This window comes from Ranitomeya variabilis, chromosome 2 (assembly GCF_051348905.1).
Source record: "Ranitomeya variabilis isolate aRanVar5 chromosome 2, aRanVar5.hap1, whole genome shotgun sequence".
NCBI lineage: Eukaryota > Metazoa > Chordata > Amphibia > Anura > Dendrobatidae > Ranitomeya > Ranitomeya variabilis.
The window spans coordinates 40576422-40592005 of NC_135233.1; the positions used below are offsets into that span (position 1 = coordinate 40576422).

The following is a 15584-nucleotide window of genomic DNA, read 5'->3' on the forward strand; positions in this document are numbered from 1 at the left end:
CATCTTTCAAATAACAAATGTCATAATAATTTCATAGTATAAAACATAAACAAAGTAACTCAACTGCAATTCCATAACCCACTGTAAACCCAAATCCCGACGACCATTTTCATCTTCAGAGCAGTTCTAGAATAATGGAGTATAAAAGGGGGAGAAAAAGGAATAACAGGAGTAACAATGAAGGGATATCATTGTAAATATTCTATCTAATTAGAAGATCTGTGGCCGCCCTGGAGGATCCAACCAAGGACTCGTCATCTATTATAATTTGCGAATAGAGTCACGTTTCTGATAGACTCCTCTTTCCAAACAGATTATATTATTTATCCCTCCTTGTAGTTCTCCCATAGATGGAGGGTGTGAGTTTCACCAATGAAATGAAAGAAGATTACGTGCTTGAAATAAGAGTCGAGTGATGCCTATGAATAGGGGCGAGTTGGGATCCACTCCATCTTCAAATAATCCCAATATACATATACGGGGATCTGTTACCAATTTCACTCCATACATCCTTTCTATCAAAGAGATGATGATGTATGCGAAGATCCATCAGATCCGATTGAGTGTGTCGGATTTGTAGATATTGGTAAAAAGTGTTAGGCGATAAATTGAATTCCTCTTTTGAGCCGTTGAAAACTTTTAAGGACGGAGTTTGTAAATAATTGTTCTATTGATCAGATCCTTTCTGGTCCCAGTCAGGAAAACTCTATAACTTTGATACATTCTCCCAAATTGGGATTACGCCATAGTGGTGTGTATTTGGTGAATCCCTTAATCCCCGTAGTTCCCTTTCCTCTGTCCCACACTTTATACACTAACGCCAATGTGGGGAGTAAGAGGATATATTTTAACTGTTTAAATGACACTGGCGGATTCAACCGGAAATGTTAGAATTGAACGACCCGATCCCTTAAGACTGAAAACTGATTTAATTTTAATGTAGATTTTTAGCCTAATTATACCGTGCTTTTTTTTTTCTTCCCTTTTTGAGGTTGCTCTTGCTACCGTTATTTTTGTGGCGAGCCAAAAAGCCCTGTCTCCTGAAGTAAAGACTGTAATAAAGCAACAACTGGAGAATGTGTCTAATGGTTGGACGGTATATAGAATAGCCAGACAGGCCTCCCGTATGGTAAGATCGGTGGTCATCACAGGCTCCTGAAGGCCGGTACGTGGATGGTAATGATTGCCCTGCATTTCTGTGTCTCAGGGGAACCACGACATGGCGCGGGAGCTGTATCAGAGTCTCCTAACGCAGGTGGCTTCCGAACATTTTTACTTTTGGCTCAATAGCCTGAAGGAGTTCTCTCTCGCGGAGCAATGCCTCACCCATCTGCAGGAAGACGACATTGGCTTGGCCCTTTCTGCCATTGCTGATTCTCTGAAATCCTACCACAAAGGAATCGCTTCTCTTACGGTCAGTAGAACAATCCTCCTTCTGCGGGAGGCAATCGATTGGCATCAGATCTTGTTCTTTACTTGCACCCTGCACTGCCCTTTTTTTTTATCATGTACTTTATTTATTTTACTCACTTATATAGCACCATTAATTCTGCAGCACTTTACAGACATTATCATCACTGCCCCCATTGGGGCTCACAATCTAAATTTCCTATCAATAGGTCTTTGGAGTGTGGGAGGAAACCGGAGTACCTGGAGGAAATCCACACAAACATGGGAAGAACATACAATCCTCTTGCAGATGTTGTCCTTGGGATTTGACCCCAGCTGTGTAAAGCAATAGTGCTAACCACTGAGCCTCGTGCTAACCACTGAACCAGTGCTTTCCAATCTTGCATCGGGAGCTGAGCGGTACTGATGATGACGCATGTGTATACATAGGCTGCTGATTATTCACACGTTCTGCCAGACATCTATAGACACAATGTCATGAGCGCCTCTCGTCTGCCAATGCAAAAGTGAAAGGCTCCAGATCAATATATTTAAGGATGGCTATGGACACCTCCGACATGGAAATATTCTATGGTATTGGTTACCTTGAGTTAACATTTTTTTCATTATTGCTTCTAGTTTCTGCCCGCTCATGTGTCCTTCCCTGTGATATGTAGTGGATGTGACGTCTTTGTTTCCAGGACACTTCTTTCTTCACTTGCTCTCATATACCGACACATTTTGAAATCTCTTCTCCCTTTTACAATCACCCTGAGATTTCTCCTCCCTTTCTCTACACATCCTGTGTCCAAGATCCCTTTAAGGTCCCAGTCTCCCTGCAAATTCTGGCAAGAGTTCTCCTCTCTCACTACACAGCCTGTATGTAATCTCCCCCATTTACTACATTAACACTATGTGGAGAGAGGGTTAGAGCGGAGACAGCAGATGATGTTAGACATCAGCCAGGAGCATTCTGCTGTCAGATCTATATTAGAAGTCTCAGCACAGCCAGCTAGGTGAAGGAGTTGGTCAGAGTCTACAACAACAAAAATATGTAATAATACAAGAAGAGCCGTTTTATATCACGCAATGCGTTTTCACTCTTTCCGTTAGGCGGCCAGCACTCCTATGAACCCGCTGAGCTTCCAGTGTGAGTTTGTGAAGCTGAGGATTGATCTTCTTCAAGCTTTCTCGCAACTCATCTGCACATGTAACAGCCTGAAGACCAGCCCGCCACCAGCCATTGCTGCCACTATTGCCATGACTTCCGGCAATGATCTCCAGCGCTGTGGACGTATCTCCACCCAGGTGACTCGAGATTGGTGCTATGTTTTCTTTGGTTAGGTTGCTTGAAAAGTTATCCTTTTTTTATTAAGTTATCAGCCCTTGTGAGCATATTGATAGTGACTTGCAGGAACTCCAAAATGACTATGGTCCCAAGTGTGGGACTTGATGGGGTTGCATGACATAAGGAATCTCACTTGGTCTGCTTTGAATGCCCATCTCTGCATAGGTTTATCTGTTTTAGCCTGGAATGGTCATTCAAGCAAAAAAATGACAATGTCCATTTCCAACTTGCCCAGGCTCCTGATGCATAAGTCAAATGTGTCCACAGTGCTCCATTTACCTGACAAAGGCCACAGGCGTGTAAGTTTGGCCTTCTCTAATCTGGTGCAAGTCCGTGTACCTTTCCTATCAGCTCATGAATATCCACAATCTGCTGCAATATTCTACCCAGAAATATGCCACAACAAAATAGTCAAATTCTTTTCTTTAACATGGAAGCCTATGAGTGCCACTACACTCCTATACGGTGGCATCCAAAAATCCTCCCACGTACACAGTGTGAATGAACCCTTATTTTCTACGCAGAACGATGTTAAATATGCCTCTCATCCAACAATCTGTGACTTCTTATTCTTGTTCATGTAGGTGACATTATCTTTTTTTTTTTTTTTTACAGATGAAACAATCTATGGAAGACTTCAAGAATCTAGCCACACGCTATGGAGATCTCTATCAATCCTCTTTCGATGCTGATTCTGCTACACTCAGGAACATAGAAATGTATCCACAACATTTAATATAATTCTTTTTTTTTTCATCTACATGGCAACAAATCCTGACAGTTGGTAGAAGTCAATATCTTTCCTTCCCAGAAAACTTTCTGTTAATCCGTCACATTGGATTTAATCCGGCTGTGAATATCCTGGATGCCTTAACACGTAGCATCAGAAAACTCCTTATTAATACTTAGTATATTTACTACTTAAGCATCTCTATAAGTGTCATCTGTAGAGTCCAGTTACTTGCCTTAATCCTGAGCCCTCACCAGACAACAGCAGAGCTGCCTTTTAATCTCTCACACCATTGAAGCGCTGATCTTGGATCCAGATTCTTGCAGGTAAGAAATATAAAGCTGCTCTCGTTTTCCCTAATCAGTAGCCGATTGAGAGAAGAATTGTACCATAATATTAAAATATTTAACCGTCCTCTGTTAATCATACTAAATGTTCAGTTGCCCTGTATAAACTTGACTCTTTAAAGGGAATCTGTCACCCCAAAATTCGCCTATAAGCTGCGGCCACCTGCATCAGGGGCTTATCTGCAGCATTCTGTAATGCATTCTGTAATGCTGTAGATAAGCCCCCAATGTATCCTGAAAGAGAAGAAAAACAAGTTAGATTATACTCACCCAGGGGCGGTCCGGTCCGATGGGCGTCACAGTCCGGGTGCAGCGCCTCCCATCTTCTTATGATGACGTCCTCTTCTTTGCTTCTTGCCGCGGCTCCTGCGCAGGCCTCAATAGGCCAGACAAAGTACACCTGCACAGGAGCCGCGGCAGGAAGAAAAGGAGAGGACGTCATTGTATGAAGATGGGAGGCGCTGGACCCGGACCGCGACTCCCATCAGACCGCACCGAGACCGCCCCTGGGTGAGTATAATCTAACTTGTTTTTCTTATCTTTCAGGTTACATCGGGGGCTTATCTACAGCATTACACAATAGCTGGAAAAGTTCTCCCTTTTTTTCTGTTGAAGCTACACTAATACATCCAGAAGTGTGTTATCATTGGTGGCAGTGGGGATAATCTCCTATTCGGTATTGGAGTAAACAGTAAAGTCCGTAGCAGTGTGCTCATCACCAGTGTTATTTCTTCCCTTCAGCCATAGGAAACTACGTAGCAGCGTGCATTTGCTCTTCGCCTGTCCTCTGTAGCCGCTTGCTACTCTTCCAGGTATATTAGTGTAGCCAGCAATGTCAGCAGAAAGTAGACTGGGAGGAGAACACGTCTATCACTGTGTGCTCGCGGCCAGGCATTGATAGACATTGTCAGTGCACATGCGCACACACTCCGGCAGTGTTCAGACAGTGCTCGGTCTGGGAAGTGAGAATCAATCAGAAGCAGGGGAAGGCCTCAAATATACAAAGGATCAGGTGTGACTGTGCACCAAACTCTTGGTCCCGCCATGGGTCCAACAAGGCCCCCTCATTTCCATACATATTAAGTTATTTTTTTTCTAGCCCTGAACCAGTAATAGGTACAGTGCTAGTATGCTTTTTATAAGTGATATGTCCGCTACAACACTATATAACTAGTTTTTCGGGGTTATGGAATCCCTTCAGTACCTCAAAATCTAAAAATTCCTATGTATTGTTTATTTTTGTGCAATTCTAGTTTTCAGGAAAACAGTTTCAGCGGTTCTTTACAAGCTGACAGCGAGTACGAGCGCAGGATGATGTCTGTCTTTAACCAGGTTCTGGAGGAGGTAGAGCTCCTGGGTAGAAAGCATCCACCAGTCTCCTACCTGGTAAGTGGAGAAATATTTCTGAACGCCAAATATAAGCCTATACTTCTATAAAGACCTAGTACCCAGGTTTCCCAACCTGCAGCATGTGCACCAAGGTTTACACTCCGTGTTTTTATGGACCGTCACTGTACTTTTTAAATAGGTAATGCAGTGTATGATCAAAGTATTGAGGGCACTTTATGGTCTTTCTGCTCTAATCCCTCATAACCGATTTTGATGTTTCCACTAACTTGTCAGTTCTTCTTCCGTATCATGCTGCCAGCACTATAGGTGCTTGAACTTTCTTTCATTACTTCCCAGCATGTATTGCACCCATTATTGTCCAATTGGAGAGTTGCAGTGTCTGGAGTTTTATGGATTTATAGCTAAGGAACTATTTTATTTTTTCTTAATGCCACAAATTTCCCTAAAACATAGCAAAATTGTGATAAGTCGACCTAATGCTGGTCTAAACATATATGGCATGACTTGAAAGTTGTCCTAAAATTTTGGTAAAAGTAAAAATTTAATCCTTACATCTACCAAATCAATGATCGTATACAGCCATGTAAAAAGCATGTAAAGAAAGAAAAACAACCATCAGCTCACCGGATTGAGAAATGCCTGGAATGAAGGCGCGGTGCATGCTGGCTTCAGGCTGGTTTCCTGTGTATGAAAGCCATAGGAAAGGGGATGGGAAGATTCAGCAGCCGCAAGAAAAAATGTAAAACATCACATTTATTGTAGAAATATAAAAAATTAAAAAGAAAGAAAAAAAGGAAATAATTAAAAAGGCATATTGGCGCTAATGTCGACGCGTTTTGAGCTGTGCTAGCTTTCAAGTCATGATTAAAAGCTTGAATCGCGTCGACGTTGGCGCCAATATGCATTTTTCATTCTTATTTTTTTCTTCATTATTTATATTTCTACAATAAATGTGATGTTTTAGATTTTTTCTTGCAGCTGCTGGACTTTCCCATGTAAAAAGCATACACCTCTTCAGCAAAATACATTTTTTTTTGGAAAGTTAGTTACAATTGCATCCCAGCAGAACATAGCGATTGGGTGTGTTACCATCCTGCATATTCAGTCCTCATATCCCCAAATATCTGGTGGTAAATCCTGCCGACATTAAAGGGATTCTCACCTTTCAGAAAACCCTTGTCTGCTGGATTCAGTTTGTAATAAAATACAAAAAAGTGCTACTCACCCTCCCCAGGTCCAGCGCCAAGTCTCCCCTTCTGCTCCCAGTGTCGTTAATTAGTCACAGCACTGACGTCAAATTGACAGCGCTGCAGCCAATCGGTGAGCTCATCGGCTCTGAGCGGAGCATTTTGACTATACGGGCAGAGCTGCTGAGCCAAGTGATTTGCTGCTGCACTATCAACATGACGCCAGTGCCGCAACTAAAATCGGACACTGGGTGCAGCGTTTTAGACTCAGTGTTGGACCTGGGGAGGGTGGGAAAATAAATTTGTAATTTATTACATTTTTTTACTTTTTTTTATTTTTTTATTTGTAAGAGAGAGTCTTTTGGGACAGGGATTTTCTGAAGTGGGGCAACCCCCCTGCTTAACGTGTTTTATACCTTTGCTACTACCATAATGTGGACACCAGGGGGCACTGTTCTCATTGAGTTTACTAAACTCAAGTAGCTGCAGGTTTGACTTTTTTTTTTTTTTTTTTTGCAATGCCATGGCTGCGATTTATTCGGTCCAGAATCAGAAATGGCGAAACAAATGAAGAAAGGAAGTAAATCAAGTAGCAAATCTGTTTTTTATCATGATCCCTCCTCAAAGCATAAAAAAAAAAAAAAAATAGGCAAATTACCCAACGATATTATCTAAGATCGAAGGGGAGAGCTGGCCAGGCCAAGGCATGGGGATAAACAAAATTAATATAAGTTAATAAAAAATATATATACTAGAGTAGATGTATATGTAAAGTTCATCTTTCGCTGTTTACCCCGTGTGCAGGGCATTGGGAATCCATGGTTACGACCACTCCTATAGTGACAGTTAGTGTTTAGTGGTTGTAACCATGGAAACCTAAGCACATGCCCTGCACATGGGGTAAGTGACATAGTGAATCAGAAGAAATGTACTACATTTGTAATTGGAGGTATTTTTTTTTTATTATTATTATTACACTCTACACATTAAGATAGGATCTTGGAGATGGCAATACCCATTTAACATTCGGCTTGTGTTCTATTGATGCCTGTCTGTGATACTATGAAAAGAAAAATGGATCCTGGAGTGATCTACTTTGTTCCTAAGACTGTTCTAAGATTAGACGAACATTGGCGCTTTCTTTTATATCCAGTGCCACTGTTGTTTATGGGTCATGTGTGGTATTGTAAATCAGCCAAATGTTCTTAAATTCGGGCTAAGCTGCAAATGCAGACACGGCCCACGGATAAAAGTGGCGCTGTTTCTGGAAAAGTGTATGTGCCTAAGAATCTGCCACCTTCTTATTATTTTTTCAGCACACCTCGTGCCTGTGCAATGCAGTCATCAGCCTCCTAAAAGTGCCTCTCTCCTTCCAGAGGTATTTCTTCCAGAAGCTGCAATCCACGAGTATCAAGGTAAGCCGGCGGCCGGTGTTCTGCGCGGCACTGCTGCAGGGAGCAGGCATTTCCCATATATATATATATATATATATATATATATATATATATATATATATATGTGTGTGTTAAGGTGTTGCAGCAGGCTGCATGTTCTACAGGAGACCTCGCCCGCGTTTTACGTCAGCAGCAGATATCTTGTTTTTTTGGGGGGAGAAGGAAAATGTGTCTTGTTTAGTCAGTAGCAGTGATACATCTGTACATGTGTTCTGTACAGGAGAGAGAGTTTTACTGATTCTCCCTGACGGAGGGAAGAATGAATGAGTGTTTTATTAATAATCCCTCTTAAAGTAGGACATTACTGTTAATATTTTCCTTACATGGGGCTTCTCTTTTTGACATGACACTTTATTTATAACAATGCCACCTATAAAAGTCTGTAATCCTGATTTATTTTTTTTACGCTGCCAATCAACACCCAATTATGGTTTTGACCTACTACCGCCTGTGTGTAGGGAAGCTCCGCTGACAATAAGTGGCGGCTTTCTACTTTTAAAGGACCACTTAGACTGTCCGCCGATCAGCCGACCAATAAGACGCTTCAGTGAATGAATCCAATAAAAATTATTGATTAACCTGATGCTGTGTATGGAGACAGGACGGCCATGTTACCTGGTTCTTCCCCATACAGTTTTTGACAGCATTAAGCATGCGCAGAATGATTTGTACATAGTCGATTGGCGCTTTTCAAAGCCTCACAACTTCGTCTTATTTCACTGCATAAGTGGTATCGATAGAGCGTGTACCCTGCCCCTAGTCTTATACTAAGCAGCCGCTGTCTTCTCTTCCCGGTGCTGCTCCAGTCCTTTTCCACCATCTTGTGACCGAAGTTTCTGACTGACCGGAAGTCAGAGCAAACGGTCACAAGCTCTCGGTGTAAGTCTAAGAGATCCTCGTTCTGGCTCTCACAAGCTTACAGTAAGTGAGAAGTGACGTCCGGTCCCCATGCAAACACTGGAGCCACCCGACAGGTCACAACCAGCAGAAGTGGCTCCAAGAGCAGAAGAAGATGGCGGTGGCTGATGAGGAGGCAGGGAGCTTACATTACTGGCAGTAATAGCACAGTGCCGGAGAGAGGCGCTTACATGGTCTGAAATCGATCCAGTCTTAAAGGAGTAATGGTTTCAGTTCAGTGTCCTTCCCATGTACCTGGTCCTGGCAGAATGGCTTGTGGCACCCCAACGGTAGTCATGTACGGGGCCAAACTATATACACACTGCTCAAAGAATAAAGGGAACACTAAAATCCCACATCCTAGATATCACTGAATGAAATATCCAGTTGCAAATCTTTATCCATTACATAGTGGAATGTGTTGAGAACAATAAAACATAAAAATGATCAACGGAGGTCTGGATTTGGAATGATGCTCAAAATCAAAGTGGAAAATCAAATTACAGGCTGATCCAACGTCAGTGGAAATGTCTCAAGACAAGGAAATGATGCTCAGTAGTGTGTGTGGCCTCCATGTGTCTGTATGACCTCCCAACAATGCCTGGCCATGCTCCTGATGAGGCGGCGGATGGTCTCCTGAGGGATCTCGTCTCAGACCTGGACTAAATCATCCCCCAACTCCTGGACAGTCTGTGGTGCAACATGACGTTGGTGGATGGAACAAGACATTATGTCCCTGATGTGCTTGATTGGATTCAGGTCTGGGGAACGGACGGGCCAGTTCATAGCATCAATGCTTTCATCTTGCAGGAACTACCAAAATGAGGTCTAGCATTGTCCTGCAATAGGAGGAACCCAGGGCCAACTGCACCAGCATATGGTCTCACAAGGGGTCTGAGGATCTCATCTCGGTACCTAATGGCAGTCAGGCTACCTCTGGCGAGAACATGGAGGGCTGTGTGGCCCTCCAAAGAAATGCCACCCCACACCATTACTGACCCACTGCCAAACCTGTCATGCTGAAGGATGTTGCAGGCAGCAGAACGTTCTCCACGGCATCTCCAGACTCTCACATCTGTCACGTGCTCAGTGTGAACCTGCTCTCATCCATGAAGAGCACAGGGCGCCAGTGGCGAATCTGCCAGTCTTGGTGTTTTCTGACAAATACCAATCACAATGCACGGTGTTGGGATGTAAGCACAACCCCCATTTGTGGACGTTAGGGCATCATACCACCCTCATGGAGTCTGTTTCTGACATTTTGTGCAGACACATGGATGCTAGTGGCCTGCTGGAGGTCATTTTCCAGGGCTTTGACGTTGCTCCTCCTGTTCTTTTTTGCACAAATGAGGCGGTAGCTGTCCTGTTGCTGGGTTGTTGTCCTCCTACGAACCCCTCCACATCTCCTGGTGTACTTGCCTGTCTTTTGGTATCTTTTCCATGCTCTGGACACTGTGCTGACAGAAACAGGTACCCTTCTTGCCACAGCTCACATTGATGTGCCACCCTGAGTGAGCTGCACTACCTAAACAAGTTTTGTGGGTTGTAGACACTGCCTCATGCTACTGTACCTCTCCCCTAGAATGAAGAGCAATGACAAAGGGAAAAAGTGACCAAAACAACAGCCAAAAAGGATAAGAACAGATAAATGGTCTCTGGTCACCCCCTGCAGAACCATTCCTTTATAGGGGTTGTATAGCTAATTTCCTAGCATTTCTACCTGTTGTATGTTCCATTTGCATAACAGCAGGAGAAATTGATTCACAATCAGTGTTGCTTAATAACTGGACAGGCTGATTTCACCGAAGAGGGATTGACTTGGTGTCACATTGTGTTGTGCAAGTTTTCCCTTTATTTTTTTGAGAAGTGTGATATATACAAGTGTCCTTAAAATGCTTCAAGAAGAATCAGATTGCTTATCGGCCATCTCTGTATCTTCGCTGAATCTGCAACGTTTGAGGTTAAACTATCCTGAGTGTTCAGAAGCTCGGCCACCAGCGGGGGGTCTCGCCTCGGGATAGCCGCATGTGTCACTTCATGTACGGCAGACATTGGCGGTCAGGCACGGGGGTGGAGGAAACAGAGCCTGACTGTCCCAATATAACCCTCCGGCTCACTGGTCCATTGCAGGGGGCTTTTTCTCCCCGGTGACCTGCACACAGAAGTGGGGGGGACGGCATTATGTTATGTCCGTAAGCGATAATGATTGTTAATTCATTATGGGAGCAGGAATTCTTCACTTTATGGCCGTGATCCCAGTGACGACAACAGTTCAGTGCTAGGCTGACAGCAGAGAGCAATAGATTACATTTAACTTCTCAATGAAATGGAAAGGTTTTTTTGGGGGGGGGAGGGTTTAAAGGAGTTTTCTGGTTTTGGAAAACTTTCGCCCTCAAGGTCCATTGCTGAGCCTCTGTTACTGTCTGCAGCGCTTAGTTTTTCTGCTCGAGTTGGCAGCATGAGCTGCTCACAGCCGCTAAGGTCACTGATTGGATGCAGCGCTGTCGATGCGACCTGAGCGCTGCAGACAATCGCAGACACCAGAAACTCATTGCTGGATTTAAGGAGGGCGAGTAAAGCACAGTTTTATTAAAAAAACAAACTGCTGCTGGGATACAGACGTAAAACCCCTTCTAATGATTGTGGGTAGCAGCAGCCATTTATGTTATTTTACATATAGTTATTAAATGTCAGTATAAATCCACCAAATCACTATGCAAAACTAATAGGCATCATCTTCTTTCCTCCTGATTAGCTGGCCCTGTCTCCGTCACCCCGCAATCCCACAGAGCCTATAGCTGTGCAGAGCAACCAGCAGATGGCGCTGAAGGTGGAGGGGGTAGTTCAGCACGGCTCCAAACCCGGCCTGTTCCGCAAGATCCAGTCCGTCTGCCTCACCGTCTCCTCCACCCTGCAGAGCAAACAAGGGCAAGACTACAAAGTAAGTCCGCATACATCCACGCTGCTTTACTCCGCAGAGTTCTCTGGGATGGATGGATGGGATAAAATCTCGATCACAATACCACTGCCGTAATATGCAATTAATTTTTCACGTGCGTTTCCACTACGGAAAATGTGGAATATAACCTGGAGGAAGCCATCAGCCTCCTCATGGTCTGGAACCAATGCTGGACCCAGGGAGGGTTAGTAGAGCCCTTATTTTTTAATTTATTGTTTGTTTTTCCAAACCCAGAAACCCCTTTTTAAGGATTATTTGCATTGAAGCCACCTCTCTTTATAGGAATAAATTATTGAATTTCTGAATGGGACTTCCAACAGGGAATTTTAGAGCCGCTCTTTCGGGATAGGTGGGGGTCTACATGTTCTCGGCTGTTATTTGGATATATTTTAATGTTGGGAATCATCCTTATTGCAGATCTATTCTGCGTGCAGAACCTCACGACTTTGTGACATAACGCCAGTGTGCTACATTTCAAACCCAAATCTGTGTATTCAGATTTTAAGATTTGATATAAAAAAAGAAAACGTTAACGGGATAATGTGGCTCCGTCCATCACGCATCATTATACGTAACGCATAAAATGTACAAGGCGAGGGACGGATGTTCGCCATAAATGACGACTGTTCTGGTGACGATCGCCATAAATGATGACTGTTCTGGTGAAGATCGCCATAAATGATGACTGTTCTGGTGAAGATCGCCATAAATGATGACTCTTCTGGGGAAGATCGCCATAAATGATGACACTTCTGGTGAAGATTGCCATAAATGATGACTCTTCTGGGGAAGATCGCCATAAATGATGACACTTCTGGTGAAGATTGCCATAAATGATGACTCTTCTGGTGAAGATTGCCATAAATGATGACTCTTCTGGGGAAGATCGCCATAAATGATGACACTTCTGGTGAAGATCGCCATAAATGATGACTCTTGTGGTGAAGATCGCCATAAATGATGACTCTTCTGGTGAAAATTGCCATAAATGATGACTCTTCTGGGGAAGATCGCCATAAATGATGACTCTTCTGGTGAAGATCGCCATAAATGATGACTCTTCTGGTGAAGATCGCCATAAATGATGACTCTTCTGGGGAAGATCGCCATAAATGATGACTGTTCTGGTGAAGATCGCCATAAATGGTGACTGTTCTGGGGAAGATCGCCATAAATGATGACTCTTGTGGTGAAGATCGCCATAAATGATGACTGTTCTGGTGAAGATTGCCATAAATGATGACTCTTCTGGTGAAGATTGCCATAAATGGTGACTCTTCTGGTGAAGATCGCCATAAATGATGACTCTTCTGGTGAAGATTGCCATAAATGATGACACTTCTGGTGAAGATTGCCATAAATGATGACTCTTCTGGGGAAGATCGCCATAAATGATGACACTTCTGGTGAAGATTGCCATAAATGGTGACTCTTCTGGTGAAGATTGCCATAAATGATGACTCTTCTGGGGAAGATCGCCATGAATGATGACTCTTCTGGTGAAGATCGCCATGAATGATGACTCTTCTGGTGAAGATTGCCATAAATGGTGACTCTTCCGGTACCATCTTCGGATCAGACTTGTATCAACCCAAATATTCTCAAATAAAGCGTCTTTTCTTAGTGGTTCCACCAATAAATGTCTGATCTGACAAATGACGTCAGGGGAGATAAGTATCCGCCGTGTCTGATTTCGGGCCGCCGCCAGTGATGTGATACAGAACACAGGAGCGCTCGGCATTGGTTTCATTTGGTCGTGAGTCCCCTAATCTTACATATGCAAGGTTGCACCATAGCAGGAGTAACTTTGTAGAGATTTTATTTTTGCAGTTTTCCATTTGCAGTACCTCTTATGGAGAAGTTGCAATCTTTACATTGCATTTAATAAAAAAAAATACATTTTATATTTGTAGATTTTTTTGTCTCTACATATCTGGCAGAGAGTCTTCCCAGCAGGAGGAGAGTCATTTCACATTCATGTATTCAGAAGGTCACAGATTTCTGGCCTCCGTAGAAGCCTCGGAGCAAGAGCTCGCGAGGCAGCTTCATCTCCAGAGCGGCACATCGCTGGCGGCTCCCCCTGCGCCCTGACGCCAAGTGACATGTCTGCGAGCTGTATTAATTGGTAAAGCCTTGGCGCAGCCGTCACAGATTGTCATCCCAACCCTCCATCTAATTGATTTTTTATTTTATAAAACCAAACGAGTAAAAAGAAGATGAAAGAGCAGAGATGCGAAGGGGCCGGATACAGAAAGGTCCATTTTCCATAGCGAACAAGTCCAGCCGTTGTTTTACTAGTTTACTGGGGGTTTTTTTGTTTTGTTTTTTTAGTTTTTCCCATATACATAAAGAATAAGTGGTCTTGGGGACAAACTCTTGGCTGGGTGTGGAGAACCTTGTTATCCAGATTGGGGGGGTTGGGGTTGCAGGACTCAGACCCCCACAGATGACCCCAGTGAGATGTCCATCTACTGTATACATTTATCTAATTAAAGATATTGTCTTAAGAGGGTCCGGACCCCCAGCGATCAGCTGTGAATACCTGGGAAGGCCTTCGTTGACCGCACACTTCCTTGCGGTATTACATGGCAGCAGTGGAGCTGAGCACAAATATTGGCAGGTCATGGTCCGGTATTGGGGTCTGTACTGCGTGGCAGCCATGCCAGGGTAGTGTGACCTGAATAGTCCAGTATCTTGGCAGTCTCGTGATTACTAAGCTACCCCGCGACCTGAGGCCTTATCACTAGCCTTCATGTGGCATTATGATGTCTGTCTCACCATGACATTGCCTAATAATCACCAGAAGCACCAACATTTGAGAAGTTCACCCTGCCTTGGTCTTGGCTGTCACAGAGCACTGACTTGGCCGCCGGACCATGGTGGTGCAAACCTTTTTGCTCAACTCTACATGGCAGCCACTAAAGGACGCCAACCACTTATGGGGGCACACTATGGTGGCTCCTTTCTTTGGCTCATAGAACGGACCCCTATCGGCAAGGGTTATCTTATGTAGATAGCTCCTTTTTAAATTTGAGGTCCATGAGCCCAGGATTCAGCAATGTTTTTGCAAAATTTGACTTATCAAGTCAAGCAACTGTAATTGCAACAATTGACAAAAACTCTGCCTGACCTATTCTTCCTAATTCTGTTTTTTGAGGGACTGTACTGTGAAAATGACAAATGCAGCTGACCTTGAGAACATTACTGATTGTTTTCTGTTCCTTTTTTATGAAGTTGCCAGCGGAGGCGGTGAGGACTGAGATAGAGCAGCGGGTTGAACCCCACAATGATTATTTCAGCACCCAGTTCCTGTTAAACCTGGCAGTCCTCGGGACGCACCAGATCACCGTCGAAGCTTCTGTCGTAGACTCCAACGGAATCCTTTGGAAGACCGGCCCCAAGACCAGCATCTTCGCCAAGTCCTTGGAAGACCCCTACTCTCAGCAAGTACGACTACAGCAGCAGCCACAGGTCCAGCCGCCGCCGCAACGAAACGCCTACTCCAGATTTTAGGGTTTTGGAAGATAGACGGGATGGGAAATATTTTTTTTAATATATATTTCTGTAGGAAAAAACCTTTTTTGCTATAAAATATGTGTGTAATATAACTGAGCATTGTGCGCATTCATTCCATCCACAAGCAGGTACCGCTAAGTGTCGACAGATCACAAGGTCGGCCATAATTCTACCGCTGCGACCATGACAGACGTGGTCGTTACTCACAGAACGACACGTTGGAGGTCAGTAAGACACAACGTCACACACGTGTATAAGTCAGGACCAGGTAGGTCTCCTTTACAAGCACATGGCGTCATTTCCAGAACTCTTCTTTGTGCACGAATGCAACCTTTGCCAGCTGCATAATCGCACCAGTAGAGTTCGCGGCAAGAGAAGGAAAGGCTGCCGTTCCTGAAACTCGTGAC

General features: G+C 43.9%; 1 protein-coding gene across 1 annotated transcript in view; it reads left to right on the top strand.

The window, feature by feature from the left end:
* INTS7 (integrator complex subunit 7) overlaps window positions 1–15269 on the top strand; it is a 34077-nt gene extending 18808 nt beyond the window's left edge. The window contains exons 12-20 of the mRNA XM_077282307.1: window positions 992–1129; window positions 1208–1414; window positions 2503–2697; window positions 3353–3456; window positions 3725–3793; window positions 5068–5200; window positions 7668–7766; window positions 11458–11643; window positions 14896–15269. Of these exons, the coding sequence (XP_077138422.1) occupies window positions 992–1129; window positions 1208–1414; window positions 2503–2697; window positions 3353–3456; window positions 3725–3793; window positions 5068–5200; window positions 7668–7766; window positions 11458–11643; window positions 14896–15174 (1410 nt within the window). The 3' untranslated portion in view covers window positions 15175–15269. The remainder of the gene's footprint in view (window positions 1–991; window positions 1130–1207; window positions 1415–2502; window positions 2698–3352; window positions 3457–3724; window positions 3794–5067; window positions 5201–7667; window positions 7767–11457; window positions 11644–14895) is intronic.
* Window positions 15270–15584: the final 315 nt, after the last annotated feature.